At 37.5% G+C, this 18,533-nt stretch overlaps 1 protein-coding gene across 1 annotated transcript; it reads left to right on the top strand.

Annotated features, from left to right (window-relative positions):
• The first annotated feature begins 5,008 nt into the window (after nt 1–5,008).
• Nucleotides 5,009–5,611, top strand: LOC108365045 (uncharacterized). Its single transcript, XM_017618968.1, has one exon. The coding sequence runs from the start codon at nt 5,009–5,011 to the stop codon at nt 5,609–5,611; it is 603 nt and encodes a 200-aa protein (XP_017474457.1).
• Nucleotides 5,612–18,533: the final 12,922 nt, after the last annotated feature.

Below are 18,533 nucleotides of genomic sequence, written 5' to 3'. Positions count from 1 at the left end.
ACGTATGTATGTATAAATTGTTTATAAAATATAAAATATCATTCATATGAGCTGTTTATTTTGAAAGTGGCATAAATCATTTTCTACTTATTGGCATAAATGGTTGGTTACTTCTAACTGAATGCATATGTAAACCGTTCTAACGCCATAAAAGAATGACACAACTTTTTACCGTCGACTGATGAACTAGCACGAATAACACGAAGTCAGACGACTTATATTGGCCCCAAGGCGAATGCATATAAGGTGGTATCGATTGAACAAATACAACAATTACTTGTATTTTGTTTTTGCTTTTAGCGGGCCGTTGTCAAATTTCAGCTATTCTTCCCCGAATGAAAAAGGGCGACAGAAAATGCAAACACTCTCACGTTTTCACTCACTCACTAACGAAATTCAAAATTTTGACAATGAAGCGCTACTCACAGCTGATGAAACAACACCACCTTATATAAATTTGCCTTGATTGGCCCCACTTAACTTGTTAAATGAAAAAGAGCGTTTTAGGAAACACAATCGTCCACATTGAACATTTGGAGTTAACTATGACGGTTGTTTGACTAAAAAAAAATATTCAAAATCAAGTTTTTGTGTTTCAATTTGTTTTGTGCGAATGTCTGCTTCATGATATTAACGCATACGTATTAATTAGAGACTTCAAAATGTTTAGTTCGTATGCACTATTTATCTCTGCGTACGGTGAGACCTCATGGGAAATAACTAATTACCGCCTTGGCCTCTTTTTTTTTGGCGAGCAGACATGCATACAATTTTGATATTTTTTGATAATTTTGAATTTTTAATATTTTTCAGAATATAAATTTTTTGAATGTTGGCATGTCAAATGAAAGCTTTTGGGTCTATCTGATTGGCCGGAGCAGAAAGCTTTCCGATACAACTCTGCATTGAATTGGTTTTCAAACGAGTTAAATAATTTAACTGGTTAAATTTTCCAACAACAATTGCATGCCATTTAACTTGTTTATGAACATGTTTTGTTCATTTAACTGGTTCAAGCCCATTTAACATGTTTAGCTCGTCAATTTCAACGTAGTATTACGCCATTTTCAAAATAAACGGTTGCTGTGTTCATATTCATACATACATATTTATGTACACAAAAATTCATAAGTATATATTCATACGTATGGATGTACGTAGTACGTGTGCTTGTATGTAAATTAGGGCGGGTCGAAAATCTTATTTTTCTCAAGTCCCTTGTATCATGAAGTCAACAACAAGCCTGCAAAATATTAGTATTTTATTTTAATTGTAAGATCCCGCGCATCGACCGCCAAGTGACCCACAGCACACTAGCCGAATAAGACCAATTCTTGTTAAAAATTCTGGGTTCAGGAAAAATGTTTGGTGCATGTTATTAGATAATGAATCCGTTAACGCAAAAGATAAAGTCAAATATCATTTCTCGCAGCCCTTCAGCTTATCGTTAATCTCAAACTTATCTGTTGTATCTGTGTTGTCATGTACAAGCATAGGGTGAAGACGTGTTTTTGAAAGTGTCCTGTGAAAAGTTGAAAATAGCCTGGTTTTGGGCCCTAAAAAAGGTAAAACTGCGCAAGTTTATCACAAAGCGCTGCGACTGCACTTTGAAGCAGTAAGATCGCACTTACCTTCGCAACTAGGGTTCGAACGATACTATCGATATTGAGTAAGCATCGATACTGAGGGTATAAAAATGAGTATTTTAATACTCGATACCTTATTTGGCGATTTTACTCGGTACTTTGCAAAGTACTCGTAGTATCGAAAACTTTTTAAAAAACACACTTTAAATTTTTTCTTCCAGTGGCAACCCAATTTTATTTGCTTATATGGAGTACTATCATAAAAATCATCACTTAAAATAAACAGAAATTTCATGTAGTCTGTTGCATAACATAAACAAAATAAGTTAAAGTTTAATGGCCTTATTCATAAAAAATAAAGTAGGTTTAAAAAGCTTAATAAAATTACGTTTTCTTACTTATTTCATTTATTTTTTATGAATAAGGCCATAAAGGTTTACGCATAGTTCACGAAAATGCAGAATTTTCATAAAAATTTTGGGTATGCAGTTTTGTAACCTACTAAACTTTACGTGTAGGCTAGTACCGTTGACTTATAATTCGAACTTGCACATTATTATTCTAAAATTGAATAGGCTACAAAAATGCATACCCAAAAAGTTTACAAAAATTCGTAATAAAATTTGAAATTCGTGAGAGTATATATGTACATATGTAAGTATGTATGTACATTTAACGTTAAAATTAGTTCTAACGTGAAAGGAAGTTCTGCAATGAAATGAAAATCAAATGTTTTCAATTTCTATTGTTTTAATTTCAGGAAATAACTAGATATACGATTGAAGAATAAAATAATTTTAGTATCCCAAACAACGTATTTCAATGAGTCCGATACTGAGTAGTATCGATACTTTTTACCTGATACTTTTACAGTATCGGTACCGTAAGCTCGATGCCTGAATGAGTACTCAGTATCGATACCAAAGTCTGAAATTTCGAACCCTATTCGCAACTAATCACGCAAAAGGCAAAAGTAAATACGCTTTGCTTAATTTTTCCACAAAAAACTTTATAAGGAGAGTGATAAAATAAAAAGGCGCGAAATTCCGGTGAGAAGAGAGCCGTATCTGAGCTACCGTTTTTCCCAATTGAGTGCAAAAATAAAATCATATTGTGTTGTGCGGTTTCGGTGATTATGCAGAAGAAACAACAACATGCCTAATGAGTCTCCGACTGCAGACCCGAACGAAGTGCACAACCCGTTCAAGAGGAGTGCAAAACTATCGCGCTCTCCGGTGAGAAAGCACTACGCTCTGCTAGAAGGCGAGAATGGGCGTATGATGGAGAGGAGGGAGGATGCACTCACACTACTAGGCGAGAAGATCCGTGAGCTTATCAACATGCATGATTCAATGGGCGCATTTCTAAGACGTAGCTGTTGCTAAACTGTTGAATGTTTGGCTTAGAAACGCACAGTTGAGTAGTTTCGCTCAGCTCAACAGTTGACAACTTTCCGCCATTTTCTCAAGCAGAAAATTTTTACGCTACCTGAACTTAACGTGTTGGGCTTAGCCTAAACAGCTGATCGTAAAGACTTCCGCCGCTTGTATTAAATTTAATGCCACTTTGTTAGGTGGCAGTTGCAAACAAATTTATTCTATTTTATATTACTGACGTGATAAAGTAACTAAAATATTTTATACTGATACCACGTTTCTAAATGTATGTTCTTAAGATGTTTGCTATATAATTATACACTGTTTAATTCATTATAACATTGAACGATTTTTTCAACACGGCGGCAGCTCAGCGTTGAATTTTAAATAATATTACATTTATCAACTGGTCATATGACAGCATATTCATCAAGCCGTTTCTAAGACGTAATTGTTGGGTCCAACAGTTGCCAGCAGTTTCGTAGCAGTTGAGCTAAACAGCTACGTCTTATGAACGCGCCCAATAATACAAGCTTAGATAATTATTGACAGCCGCGGTTGCATTTACGATGGACAGAGAAAGGAGAAGAGAGCATTCCTTGTTGCGAAAATGGTAGTAGATAAGTACGCAAAGTAGGCAATTAGTGGTGAAATTCCTTTTGTAAATTCTAATGTATCTGCGGGAAATCTGGCATTTTAAACGAAATATTAAACGAAATAGTAATATATCTACGTGAATTATGTAATTTATGTGCTATTTAGCTATATACAAACTGCAAAAGGACTCAAAATTAAATTAAAACTACTATAAGATTTATGTAAACATCCAATTTAAAAACAATTTATGTTTTCATCAGTTAAATGTGCTTCATATGCATATACAAATAAACATATTGCACAAAAGCTTATACTTCTATTTCACAGCAAAGCTACACTTTTGCCAAGTAAATTTGCAAAGAAGCAACACGGTGCCACTGCTAAGGGAGCGGTGCGAGAGAGACAACTGCCAGTTTATCAAACCTTGTATCATTGAATCATGATCAACATGATTGAAGCTCAGAGCCGGGTCAACATACCCATGAAAGAGCTTGCCAATGTTATACAAGAGCAACATGAAAGAGCTTTGGCTGAGCGTAAGATGAATACGCATGCATCGTCCGAAACAAAAGCAACGCAGACAGAAGAAGAGTTAAGGGCCATTCACATACAACTTTCCTCGCTTTACTTGACAGCTCAAACTTTGACAACAAAGCGTGAAACGCAGAAGGTATGCTACAATAAACGCTTTGACAGATTTTGCGTTCTTCTTTTCCTCCATATATTTTCTCTGTAAAATAGATAACAATATAATAATATGCATTAATAATAGCAATAAAAATTCCTATTTACCCTATTTTTGTCATTAAATGCAAATGCAAGTGCACGAGAAAAGATACATAGAGACAGCTGATTGCCAAAGCGGGCAAAAATTGAGAGTTGCCCAAGATTTTGCTTCGCTTTGCTTTGCTTTGCTTCAAACGTTTTTTATGTGAGCATACTCATGCATATGCCTACATCGATCCTATATGTCAAAGTAAATAACTATCAAGCAAAGCGAAGAAAGTTGTATGTAAATCAGCCCTTAGGCGTCCGCAAATTTCGCAGAAAGAGGGTACGGGGCGGCGCAGATAAAGTGGTAAACTTACCTAATTCGCCGCAACTAATGCCCAAACGCAGCCGTGTTACATCTACATCTCCAAAAAAACGAATTGGTCGGACGCTACAACAACAACCACTGCAGATTAACAAGGAGGGAATAACAAAAAAAATCACGGAAGGGCACCGCCTACAGATCAAAGCGCGGCAAGAGGCCCAGCATCCAGCCAATCGGAGGAGCAGTGGACTGAAGTAAAGATGCGTGAAGCTAAAGCTTAGACTAAGCCAATCAAGCCGGATGCGATCACAGTAAAGAAGGCTGGTGAATAATCGTATGCCGACATATTAAAGAAAATAAAGTCGCAACCTGAACTGAAAGAACTTAGTGCTAATGTCAAGAACATCCGAAAGATGGCCAAAAATGAGTTGCTCTTTGAGCTGAAAAAACAAGACGACCCTGCTACCCAGAAATTTAAAACTGCAGTTGAGCATATACTTGGGGAAAGCGCCCATGTACGCTCGCTTACTCAAGAGTCTATTCTAGAGGTGAAGGATATAGATGAGGTAACGACGAAAGACGAGGTATTCGAAGCACTGATCGAATGCCTTGGTGGAACTAATCTTGAACCAACGGTAATCCGCTCAATGCGCGCTGCCTATGGGGATATGCAAATATGCACCCTTAGCCTGCCCTCAGTGATTGCCCGAGAGCTAGTAGGAAAAGCCAAAATACGCATAGGCTGGGTCAATAGCCGAATAAGGTCTAAAGAAGTTCTGGTGAGATGCTACAGGTGTCATGATTATGGGCGCATGTCTAGAAACTGTAAGAGCGCAGAGGACCGATCCGCATTATGTTTTAGATGCGGAGGAAAGGATCACAAGGCTAGAGACTGTACAAATTCACCATCTTGTTTCCCCTGTGCCAAAGCTGGTGAAAGTAGTACAAGACACGCGACCGGTAGTCGTGTGTGCGCCGTCTTCCAAAGAGCAAGAGGAAAACAACAGCACCAATGAAATTTCTGCAGTTGAACCTTAATCACTGTCAAGCGGCGCAAGATCTGCTCAACCAAACCGTATACGAACTTGGTATCGATATTGCGATCCTTAGCGAACAATATAAGAATAAAAGCGAAGCGTCTTGGGCTAGCAACACAACCAGTAGGTGTGCGATATGGAGCTGTGGAGCTCCCCCTAAGCACCTTGTCCCAATCGCATCCACAAACGGCTATGTATGCGGTAAAATAGACAACATTTATGTTTATAGCTGCTACATACCACCCAGTGCGGACTTAGAATGTTTCACCACCGTCGTTGATCAGTTAGTCAACGACGCTAAGATGAGGAGTGCAGTGCTTATAGCAGGCGATTTTAATGCATGGGCGGTAGAATGTGGAAGCCGAAGGACTAATTCGAAAGGAAGAGAGCTTCTCAGCTCACTGGCAGCCCTAAATGTCATACTTCTGACAAGCGGAAATGGAAATACTTTCTCCAGGAACGCGACAGGATCAGTCATCGACCTGTCCTTTATAAGAGGAGGACTAAGCAGAACAACAAACTGGTACATAAGCAATGCTTACACGCAAAGCGATCACAAACCCATAATCATAAGCGTTGAAAAACAGAGCCGCAACAACACCGCTGCAAGTCACTGCCACGGGTGGAAAACAAAAAGCTTCGACGAAGAGCTGTTCGAAATAGTCTCCAGTGAAGTAAAAATAACCTCCAGCGTCGAGAAAGCGCCGAAAGAACTGATGAAAGCACTCAAAAATGCATGCGATATTTCGATGGCGAGAAGGAAACGACACAATACACGCAAACCCGCTTATTGGTGGAATGATGAAATTGGCATTCTGCGAGTACAATGCAACCGGGCCAGAAGAGTGTGTCAGCGTGTTCGCGCACGCAACGAAGCAAATGCGTTGAGCCTAGGCTGGTCTATAAAGAAAAGCGAAAGCTCTTAAAAAAACGCAATACGTGAGAGCAAGCGCAAAATTTTTAGCGATCTGTGTGAAGATACTAGCAATAACACGTGGGGACTCGCCAACAGGATAGTCATGAAAAAGCTTAAACGCACAACACAACCAACATGCCCTTTTTGCTGGCTTAAATCGTACAGGTCCTCTTTCCGGCCCGATTTCGTAAGGCCAACGCCCCGTGCTTTCACTGCTATCCCTTGCATAACCATTGAGGAGATCCTGAGAGCTGGCAGAAACACCCCTCTCAACAAAGCTCCAGGGCCCGATGGGATCCCGAATATAGCCCTAAAAAAGGCCATTGAGACAAAGCGGTGCGCATTTTCTAGCGCTTTCAATAGTTCCTTCAAGAGGGCATATTCCCACACATCTGGAAACTGCAGCAACTGGTCCTTATACCGAAAAAATCAAATCCGTCGGCACCTTCTGATTACAGGCCACTGTATATGCTCGACTCCACGGGGAAGCTATTCGAGCAGATAATTAAAAACCGCTAAGAAATTCATGTAGATAGACATCTATCAGAAAACCAGTTTGGCTTTAGAAAAAAGCGCTCTGCGACTGATGCGATCGAACTGGCAAATTCCATAGCGGAAAAAGCGATTGAAGGCAACCGTTGGCTAGGAGGCACAAAAGAATACTGCCTGGTTGTTACGCTAGACGTAAAACATGCATTTAATAGTGCTTCTTGGAAGGAAATTCTTCACGCATTACGAGCCTTAGAGGTCCCATTATACCTGCATGCCATTCTGGGGAGCTACCTCAGTAACCGTACTCTCAGATACAGTAGTGACAATGGGCTTAAGGATTATGCACTCACGGCCGGAGTACCACAGGGATCGGTGCTTGGACGTTTACTGTGGAACATCATGTATGATGGAATCCTACGCCTATCCANCCAGTGAAGTAAAAATAACCTCCAGCGTCGAGAAAGCGCCGAAAGAACTGATGAAAGCACTCAAAAATGCATGCGATATTTCGATGGCGAGAAGGAAACGACACAATACACGCAAACCCGCTTATTGGTGGAATGATGAAATTGGCANCCTATCCACCCCAGATGGCGCCACCTCGGTTGGATTTGCAGACGATGTCTCAATCGTGGTCACCGGGAAAACACTAGCAGAAGTAGTGGCGATTGCGGAAAAGTCAATCAGTGCGGCACAAGAATGGCTATGTGCGAGATCCCTCACACTTGCAACGCAAAAAACAGAAGCAGATCTTATAAGCAGCCGAAAAAAAAGTGGAAGGTGTAACTGTCGGAGGGAGTGTAATCTCATCAAAGCCCTACGTAAAATACCCCCGGGTATTGATAGATCATCATTTATCCTTCCGAGATCAGCTCAACTACGTCAACGAGAAGGCGGCGGGGTTGACGTCATCTTTGTCCAGACTGATGGCAAACATTGGGGGACCTAAGCAGCAGTCTAGACTAGTACTAGCAGGGGTAGTTAGATCCATACTCATGTACGGAAGTACAATCTGGTACGACGCATTTAAACGCTCATCGTACGTTCAGGGTATAAACGCAACTTATCTCTTATGCGCATTAAGAGTATGCTCTGCATACAGAACAGTTTCGGAAGACGCAGCCCTTATCATCTCCGGGATGCCCTCACTTGACCTATTGGCGCAGGAAGCAGTTGAAAAATGAAAGGATAAGAACGAGGAAGACGAAATTCGCACCTCTTTATTGCAACAAAACAGCATATCGCAATGGCAAGCGAGGTGGGGTTACGCAACAAAAGGCAGGTAGACACATCGTCTCATCTCTAATATCGATGTATGGATCCACAGACAGCACGGTGAGGTAGATTTTTCCTGGTGAAATAGAGGTGCGGAACACGTACTCTTTTCGTGTCCCCGATTCAGCAGCCAGAGAGAAAAGCTCAATGGACGTCTCGGCAGCGTAGTTACATCCGAAGGAATTTAGAGCCACTTGTGCCCTAGTTATGCAGCAACTTCGCAACAGCGAGCAAGTGAGGCGTAGGCAAGAACGACAGGCGAGGTAGGAAGCAGCCACATCATTCTATCTGGCTCAGGCCAGATAAAACGCCCATTTTCCTAGAAAGAAGAGAGCGAACCTCCCAAAAAATTGTATAAGCAGCAATAAATCGCTGCAACCGGACATTACTAGACTTAGAAACGCACTTCTTAGTTGTAAAATACCAAGGGGGTGGGTAAGTTTAATACCAAACCAAGACGAACTGTGGGTGGAATCATGTGAACAGTAACGGACGTAGAGCTTCGTGCGCAAACCGCCTCCCGACGAAATACTTAACGGTGACGCAGGGGGGATCGGTACATAGACGGTAGGAGGTTTAGTGGGTTAAAGTCTCACACTGACGGTTTTTTGTTTTTCAACCGAATTGTAATTGTTTTGTTGATAATTGCACTGGCCTATAGTCAAAAGATGTAAAAAACAGCATTAACATTGCTGGCGTGCATTTAGTTCGCTGGTCCAATATATTCTAATATTTTTTTTTAATATTAGATCCAGTTTGCGAATTTTTGCAAATTTAGTAATAATATCGGTATCTCTTATAGAAGAGCCATTACCTTCCATCATCGTGGAAAAATTTTGTTTACGAAAATGAGTACAGACATACTGAACAAGCACAACTTCTTAGAAACACTATTAGTTTACTTATGTTTATGCAACCATATATAAAAATTGCAAATATAGGAAAATGACAAAAAATTTGTTCAACATTTTTATACCCGCGCGCACTTGTGCACAAGGGTATATTAATTTTGTTCACATAACGGTGGTTTGTAACAGCCAAAACGAATCGAGATAGATATAGACAAATGTATACATAAATGCTTAGAATGAATAGAGAAATCGATTAAGCCATGTCTGTCTGTCCGTCCGTCCGTGTACACGATAACTCGAGCAAAAATTGAGATATCTCAACGAAATTTTTTATGTAGGTTTCCATTAATCCAAGGTAGGTTGGTATTGAAAATGGGCGAAATCGGACCGTAACCACGCCCACTTCCCATATAACGGTANACCGCTTTTCATTTTAATTTAAGGACGCTAATTTAAAAATTTATACATCCCGGCTTACCATGTAGCGGCAGCTTTCGGAGAGGTGAAAAACATATATTTAATACTTGCGCCGGGTATTTAATGTTCGGCTCCGCCCGAACTTAGACTTTCTTACTTGTTTTATTTTAAAATAATTTGTTTATAATTTGAACGATTTTCATCATATTAATCATGCCTATTACGGTATACGACGGATGCCATCCGCACGGATCTAGTCCGATTCGCACTGTCATAACAAGCGAGAGCGAAGCATTAGATTCGTGCGAATGGCATCCGTCGGATACCGTAATAGGCATTATTATCATAAACCAGTAACAGTAAGTCTCGCCTTCAATTTGGTAATTATTACGAACCGATCGAGTAACATTTACCAAAGTTATATCGAAAAAATGTCTATTCAATTGTATAAATAACTTTTAAATGAAAAAACCGGATAACGGAAAAGTGTGTCAGGGAGTGACTAAATGCAAAGCAATATCGTCCAACTGGAGAGTCCTCAAAAGGATTTCCCAGTATATGTTAAAGACTATTGCATTTACCTACTGTCACTTTTACACATAATGGAATTAACTAAATTATTTATGTATATCTAAACACTTAACGCACGTCCCCTACTTTCATATAAAGGCAAATTTAGAAACCGCGAAAAATATGCTTCTTCGGTGACTATGAAACCATTCCGCACCAATTTCAAGACTGCATAAATGGACTTAAAATGGGTGTTTCTAACCCTAATTGTATTATGTAAATGTATTTAAATACTTATAAGTTTGAAACTACTATTAACTTATCAAACGATTCCTAATCTTTGACAATACATGTTTGACTTCATTAACCACGATCTCGAAAACTGACCAAATCGGTGTGACCAAGTCAATGGTCCTTCTAATATTATATAAACATCCGAAAACATTAAAACGTTTGAAATAAATCTCGTGTCACGTTTTTGTATTTTGCACTTGGTTGCTGAAGTAATGAAGAATTGAAAATTCATAGGGGAAAATTTTAGTAAGTTTTATCTTAATATATTTAAAACTTGTAGACTTATTGAAAAATGATAAATGAACGTGAGGTTCCAAATTTAATAACCCTTAATTAGATATATCAATTAACGCATTCCATGGATATTACAATCCAAAGTTTCATTTTCAAAATCCATACACTTTGATTCAATTGCGAGGGCTAAAAATAAGTTTTAAATTAATCTTTCGTGGCCAATAACAATTGGCATAGACCTAAGACATCATAATATTACTATTACAACTCGGTCAAATTCTTTTTTTCCCCCATACAAAATCGGCCCAGCCTAAACCTCATTTTGTATGTTCATTCAATATCAAAAAATTGTTCTAGTACTTGCAAGTTTTTACTGGAAATGCATTCAATAACCAACAATTGCGTCTTAAATAACCTAAGAAAAGTATATATGCACACAAAGATACATACGTAATAGTTTTAGTGCGTTTGAAAGGCGACGCACCCCCTTTTCAGATAGCCCCAATTTGCTCTAAGAGTATGGGATTGATTTCATATATCTCCATACCATGTTCGAGTACTCTACCATGAACACTTCCAGAGATATGCAGTACGAAAAAATTCAGTTTTTATGGGAGGTGCCACGCCCATTTTTTCAATAGCTCCAATTTTTCTACATGACATGCGACTGTTTTCGTATTTCTCCATACCATGTTCGAGTACTCTACCATGAACACTTCCAGAGATATGCAGAATGAAAAATTCGGTTTGAATGAGTGGTGCCACGCCCCCTTTTCCAATAACCACAATTTTTCTCCATGAGTATGCGATTGTTTTCGTATATCTCCATACCATGTTCCAGTATTCTACCATGAACACTTCCAGAGATATCCAGTACGAAAAATTCGGTTTTTATGGGAGGTGCCACGCCCATTTTTTCAATAGCTCCAATTTTTCTACATGACATGCGACTGTTTTCGTATTTCTCCATACCATGTTCGAGTACTCTACCATGAACACTTCCAGAGATATGCAGTATGAAAAATTCGGTTTGTATGGGAGGTGCCACACCCCCTGCACGTAGCGGTATGAAATATACTTTACACCTGATTCTCGTACGTACCATATATACACAAAAAATTTCATAAAGAACGGTCGAGCCGTTTAGGAAGAGTTCGACCACAAATACCGTGACACGAGATTTTTATATATAAGATTTTAGACAGAGGCGACAACAACCGGCTTTTAACTTCAGACGCTAAAAGTTAAGTAGTATATCAGGAAACGTTGATGGGCCTTCTACAACTATTGCTAAAAGTCTTATAAGCAACCTAGAATTCATTTTAGATTTCTCCAGCGAAAGCGAAGGCTCGGATGTAGAATCTGGAGACATTAAAAAAATGTGAAACTAAAGCTCAATTGAAGGCCTGTCTTAAAGAAAAATGACCTTATCTCGGAGAAAATCCTCTCGATTAGTGGAAAACTGAACTAAAATACGACAAATTGACAGATCTGGCTCCACCCGCCAGCGTTCCAAGTAAGCAATTGTTCAGTGCAGCCAGCCTTGTATACGAGCCTCTAAGAAATCGCCTCATTGGAGAAAAGGCAGCAAAAGTACTTTTAAATATAATATGCCCCTTTTGAACTTTGACTAGTAGATTAAAACACTGTATAGGTTAAGCGTCCGTTCAATGTTCTAATACTAACGTTACAAAATTTAAGTAATAAAAACGATGACTTAAGTTGATTATATATTTTTTAATGTTATTCCTAACGTTCGCATTCGCGACATTCGAAACATCCCTAATGTATACACATGTACCAGGTTTGTTGCGAATATTCGCATTCGCATTCGCAACCGCGGAGCTTCCGCATTAATTTAAACATTCGCATTCGCTTTCGCATTCGCAAAAAATCTATGCGGATCTTTTGCGAATGCGAATATTGATGGGACCGAAAATTACAGCTATTTTTTACGAGTTAAACTTGGCCAAGTATTTTTATTCCGAAATAAAAGTACTTTCCGGATAATAAACAAACCGCTTATCCAAATTAAACACGTTTGGTATCCAATGAAAGAGGACTTGAATAGCTTTAAAACTGAAATGTCTAAAGGAGGAAAGCCTCACATTGAAAAATGTTAATTAATTACCATAGAACAAACATTGGGTCAGGTATGTATTTATATCCATTTCTTTAGTATTAAGTTATAAAAAAATATAAATAGAGGTTGTAACCTTCATTCGTTATTTCTCTTTAAAAGCTATTTTCCACTTTCATATGATACCAAATTTGTTTAATTTGGTAAGCGGCTTCTTTATTATCCGGATAGGACGTTTATTTCGGAATAAAAAATATTAAGCCAAATTTAACTCAGAAAAAATAACTGTTATTTTCGGTACCTGGAATATTGTGCAAGTGCACAGAAGTATATCTAACAAGTCACAGAAGAAAGTATTAAAAATGAGTTACAAAAACTAAAAACGAAAAACGCTGATGACGTGACAAATTCCGAAACAACCAAAACAATGAGAATGAAGAATTCTTTCGAAAAAAACGGTGTCTAAACAACGATTGTGCCATGATGCTAGATTATGAAGATGAAAGTCAGGAGGATACATCCGACATTTGCAGCCCCGATGAAATTCTCAAAAAGTAATTATTGCACCGCAATAAAAATAAATAAATATAACTGAAAGTCCTCTCAACTGGTGCAGTGCAGTGTTGCCGCGAAGTATTTTTAGTGGTAGCCAAATTCCTTTAAAAAAGGGCTAAAATAGAGCTAAAAAAAGTCGTTGTGGCTAAAAATGGTAGCTAAAATTGTTTACTCACATAATCATATATAAGTATACACGCAAACATTTTCAATAAGTAATGGTATAGGAAAATAATGAACTCTGGAAAAAGCTAATATTTTATCCAACCAAAAATTTTTCGTATAAAAGGGGAAATATACGACACCAGCTTGCTGGCTCGATCAAGTGATTGTACTATCAGGCTCGAAGCTGGTACAGTATTTATTTCTTTACAAATGAGGTCGAGGAAAGATCGAAATGATTTGAACCGAAATTTCAAAATTTTTCTACCACTTTGTTAAACATTATTTTTTTTTTTTAATTCACAACTGCAATATCGTGAACTTAATATTCCACAAACACGGCTTTGACTCATATAGTGGACATTTCCGCCAAAATATTTTTTACCTAGAAATTGAGCTAATTTCACCACTCACGACACCAGCTTCCTGGTACAATCATAAAATTTTCAAATAGTTTTTGAAGTCGCACCAGCAGCTGGTACAATCACACCACAAGAACATACACGGTCAATCGACTTGATGGGCCATTTAGCAAATGAAGCATATTAGGGGCCAGTTTGTAATGCACGGCCGTGGTTTAAACTAAGTTTAAACGCCCGATCTGGCTGGTTTAAACTAAGATCAGCCAATCAAATGTAAGCCAGCTGTTCCATTTATACCCAGTTTACTTAATCTGAGAAACTGGCACTGAAAAACTGGCCCTAAGGGCCGTAAACTTATCTATTTTAAGTTAAAAAAACAGCCCTAACACTTTTACAGGATGTATGTATAAAAAAGTAAGGAACATTCAATACATATATGTATATATAACAGTCTTTCTTAGTTTAAATATCTGAATATGCCTATGAATAAATTATCCAAAGGGCTAAAAAATGGCTATGTATGTGGTAGCTAAATCTAGCCACCAAAGGGCTAAAACGGCAACACTGGTGCAGTGTCAATCGAAAAGAATTTACAATTTTGCCAAGTTTCAAGTTTTTAAAGTTTGTCGCCTCGAGGGAGTTGTTATATAGTGGCACAGGTTTGATTTTCGACCCTTCAAAAAGTTTTTATTAAGTATAATGTTCCAATTTTTAAATTCAAGTACTAAACAAATATTCAGTCTTATGAGTTTAATTTTCCCCGAACCGATTCACTTTTCGCTTTTGGTTTTCATGTACATATTTACTATGGGCGGAATACAAATTTTCGGGTGAATTTTTTTTCGGGCAAAACTCAGGATAAGGCAGGCATTCGCATCCGCGGATGTCTAAAATTCCACATTCGCAACATCCCTAATATGTACTTATGTGCATTAGGGTGGCTCTTATTTAAATTTATCGGATTTTGTTAGGTCGCACCCCCTGGATTGGTAAATATGCATGAAAACATGTGCTATCCAAAATTTTAGGTCAATCGGAGAAAATTTAGGCGTGCCGACCGAATTGAATTAAATCTCTTATATTAGTTGTTAATATTTTTAATAGTATTTATTTAAAAACAAACCAATAGTGATACAAATTGTAAGTTGTTACAAAGCATATATTTTTAATTGAAATATGATTTCGTATTAAGTTAAGAATACATTTTTGCGAGTTTATGCCACTACTAGATGTATCATTTGCTTATTTATGTTACAATGGGATTATTTTTTTCTTTGAGCAGTTAGGATAACGACGGCGGCAGTATCTTATAATTTTCCAAACTTATTCTTCTTGTTCCTAATTTTTTGTAAACAGTTGGCTGTAATCTTCCATCTTCCCTATTTCGGCTGCATCATTTACAACTTCTATGCCTGTTACAATTTTGAGACCTTTCCAAAAACTTTCATCATGAGGCCACGATAATGGATTCACTGGTACATTTGAATCGAAAAATGCGAAAGCAATGGACTCAGGTACCACAAATGATTTTGAAACATTTGTAAAGCGACTCTGCATCAATTTCTTTAAACTGGTCAAGTTTTGACAAAAGAACAAAATCGTTGTATGTTGCCATAACAGCCGAAGGAGCAGAAACCACATCTCAACGTATATGGATACAATAAAGATACAAATTTTGCGCATCTGATTTTGTTTCTCTGGCGAAAAGGCAAATTCATTTCGAAAAAAATTCTTTTTAAACAGTATCTAGCTTTTGCCATATATCTCGCGTGATGTAAAGCTCCTGTAACTTGAAAAGAGACGTTACAGGTGACGTTGAGCACAACCTTTAAGTTCGTGCAAATTGGAAATGAACTCTATGCGCCCTTTAAGACCAAACGAGGTTTTAGGCAAGGCGATTCCCCTCCTGCAACTATTTAAATCTGATGCTGCAATAAAAGCTGCTAATCTGAATCGTAGCGGCGCCACATCCCTGCAGGGAAAGCTACTAGTTGGGAACTAGAATTCGACCAGTTTGCGTTTCAGCCCACTAGTTCACGTTCTATCCTTTTTCAATGTTAGCGACTGGTATTTTTAACATTGTGATGTCCTACGAGATGTCAATTGTCAGGTTATGCATCAGCATCTTCTTGTAGAAATACTTGTAGCATTATACCAGTTGATGAGATAGTCTGCCAACTCCTTTCCTTTTTGCTCGCGGCGCTCCAACTGTCGCAATGGCCGACAGAGCAAAGCACTCGCGTGGTAGGCCTGAGGTACCAGGTTCAAGCCCGGGCGCAGGGAAAATTTTTTTTTATTTTTTTTTTGATAATATTTCGTTTATTTGTATTTTTTATTTAGGGTTTTTTTGTTATTCTTAAATTTAATTAAAAAATAATAATTTTTTTATCTATTTTTTATGGAACAGTATTTGTATTTCTTCCCATATATTTGTTTCTTTTTTTGTAATGTAACTAGATTTTTAAGTTTGTTATTTATATTTAAATTGAAATAATTATTCCTACTTACATTGATCTTACTTTAAAAATCTTAACCACCCCAAGCGGCCTCGAACCTGCGATCCCAGAACCAGAACCAGTAGTCTTCACGTGACGCCACAGCCGACATTTGTAATAGAAGCAATTAATTGCGTTTTATTTTATTCTTTGGCAATTCAAAGGCAGCTGAACGCTTAAGTTCTTCGAAAATGTCGAACTGGTAGGCACATACTAGTTTATGAACTAGTATTTTTTCTAACTGGTTTGGGTTTTCACTGCAGGGATAGTATAGCAAAAGAACGATGCTGCCGGCTATGCAAATGATATCGACATCGTCGACCTGAAACTAAGGGACGCAATGGTCCGGATTCTTGAAAACTCTCGCATGAGGCCAAAAATCGAACATGCAAAAAATTAATTTTGACACTTGATACGTGTAAGGGATACCCTACAGATACCAGATGTGAATGACATTTCAATTAATTTTTTTCCAATACCCTAAGAAAAAGGCTCTTATGAGCAGTATATTTCGGCTTTGATGTTTTGTTATTATATTAGAGAAGCTTACGTGGTATTGCGGTAAATGGTAGTTTAATGATTTTGTACAGATTACCACATGTTACTAATGAATTTTAATTGGCAAAGTACATACATTAAGAAAATGATTTTTATTTTGAGGGGCTTGCTTCGGTGTGCATTTAATAAGTCTTTAAATCTTCGCATTTTCCCCTCGTTTTTTTATATACATATTTATCGTGAACTTTGATGGGGTGCATCTTTTTTTGCACAACTTTGCACACTAAATCTGTGCATTGAGGGTAAAAAGGGACTTATTTGAAGTATATGGACATAGGTTTTGTTTACATTTATTTGCCTTCCCATTCGCAAATTGTAAATTACGTGACCACTATAGTACGTCAAACATATGCAGAATAATGCGTTAACAATATTGAGAGCTATAATTTTTTTAAGTACTACTGAAGGGTATTCGATAATGCAGCTTAAATGTATTTACATAATTTTTATCTAAACCTTGGAGGACGTACAGTGGTCCAGAATTGTAAGAACACATAAGCGCATGTGGTCAAAAAGCAAGTTTGTAAAAACATAAATTTTCGTTCTTGTTACGTGCAAAGGATACCACAGAGGAACCGGAAGTGGAGTGACTTTTCCATAATTATTCCAGAACTCAAAAAATAGGCTAGGTAAAATAATATACTGTTGTTTAATTTTTTTTCGTAAAGAAAGAAAAGCTTTTGTAATACTGCAGTAAAATATCAATTCAATATTTTGTAAAACATAGTAGCGTGTTACCGGCGGATTTAATTTCCAAAAACATATTTTCCAAGGCGTATTTAACAAGGTGGTGTTGGCCGTATATAAGTAAAAAATTACACTAACAAATTATACGCTGATGTCCATATTGTCATTGGTATGAGTTACAACAAACAATTCATTCTGACGTAATGGCCTCCACGGCGAAAAACTCAGCTGTCGCCCCAACACCACCTTGTTTAATACACCTTGATATTTTCGGAAAAAATATTTATTCGAGTATTTAGCTGTTTATGTATACGGTTTCAATAACGCTATTTTCCCAATTTTTTGTATGTTTTTTTTTGCTGGAAATCTTTGGCAATATAATAGGTTTCACATTATTGAGAGCAATAATTTATTTTAATATGGATTCGATCTCTGCCGGTAATTATTTTATTCAGCTAAGTAAGAGCAACTATTAGAATATTTGTCGATAAAAAGTAGATTTGATACCACGCTCGAAATAATCTGACTACAAGAAGGAGCATCATTAAAAGTAGTAAATCAAGGTTTTTACCAGGGCTGCAAACCACTCCAAAAATCGGTGCGGTTCGGTTCAGTGTCTCGAACTACTCAGAAAAAACTTGTACCGGTACAAGAACCGGTTCAAGAGTATCTCTGAACTGTGGTTCGGTTCGGTTCAAATGGTTCAATTTTTTTATACTAACGGATACAGATATTGCAAAAAATATTACAAATCTATAATATGTAAATAAAAGGCTTTGTTGCCGAGATCAAATTCAAATATCTACATGGATAGTGGTGGTAAAATAAATAGGGGCGCGACATTTTGGCAAGTTTTCACTATTTTTCTTTTGTTTATTTAATGGTTATTTTTCTTTTTAACCATATAAATAACTCCAAGTTTTATAATTTGTGCAAAAATTATGTAAATGCTGCAAAGTTTCATCTAATTTTAAATTTTTTAATAATAATTTTCTAAACTTTAAGTTGATTTT

This window comes from Rhagoletis zephyria, unplaced genomic scaffold, assembly GCF_001687245.7.
Source record: "Rhagoletis zephyria isolate East Lansing unplaced genomic scaffold, Rhagoletis_zephyria_1.1 Rzeph_scaffold_01754, whole genome shotgun sequence".
Classification (NCBI taxonomy): Eukaryota; Metazoa; Arthropoda; class Insecta; order Diptera; family Tephritidae; genus Rhagoletis; species Rhagoletis zephyria.
This window is presented reverse-complemented; position numbering and strand designations above follow the sequence as displayed.

Bases quoted from the DNA above. Each gene is read 5' to 3' on its own strand.
- LOC108365045 (XM_017618968.1), top strand. From the start codon at position 5,009: ATGGCCAAAAATGAGTTGCTCTTTGAGCTGAAAAAACAAGACGACCCT.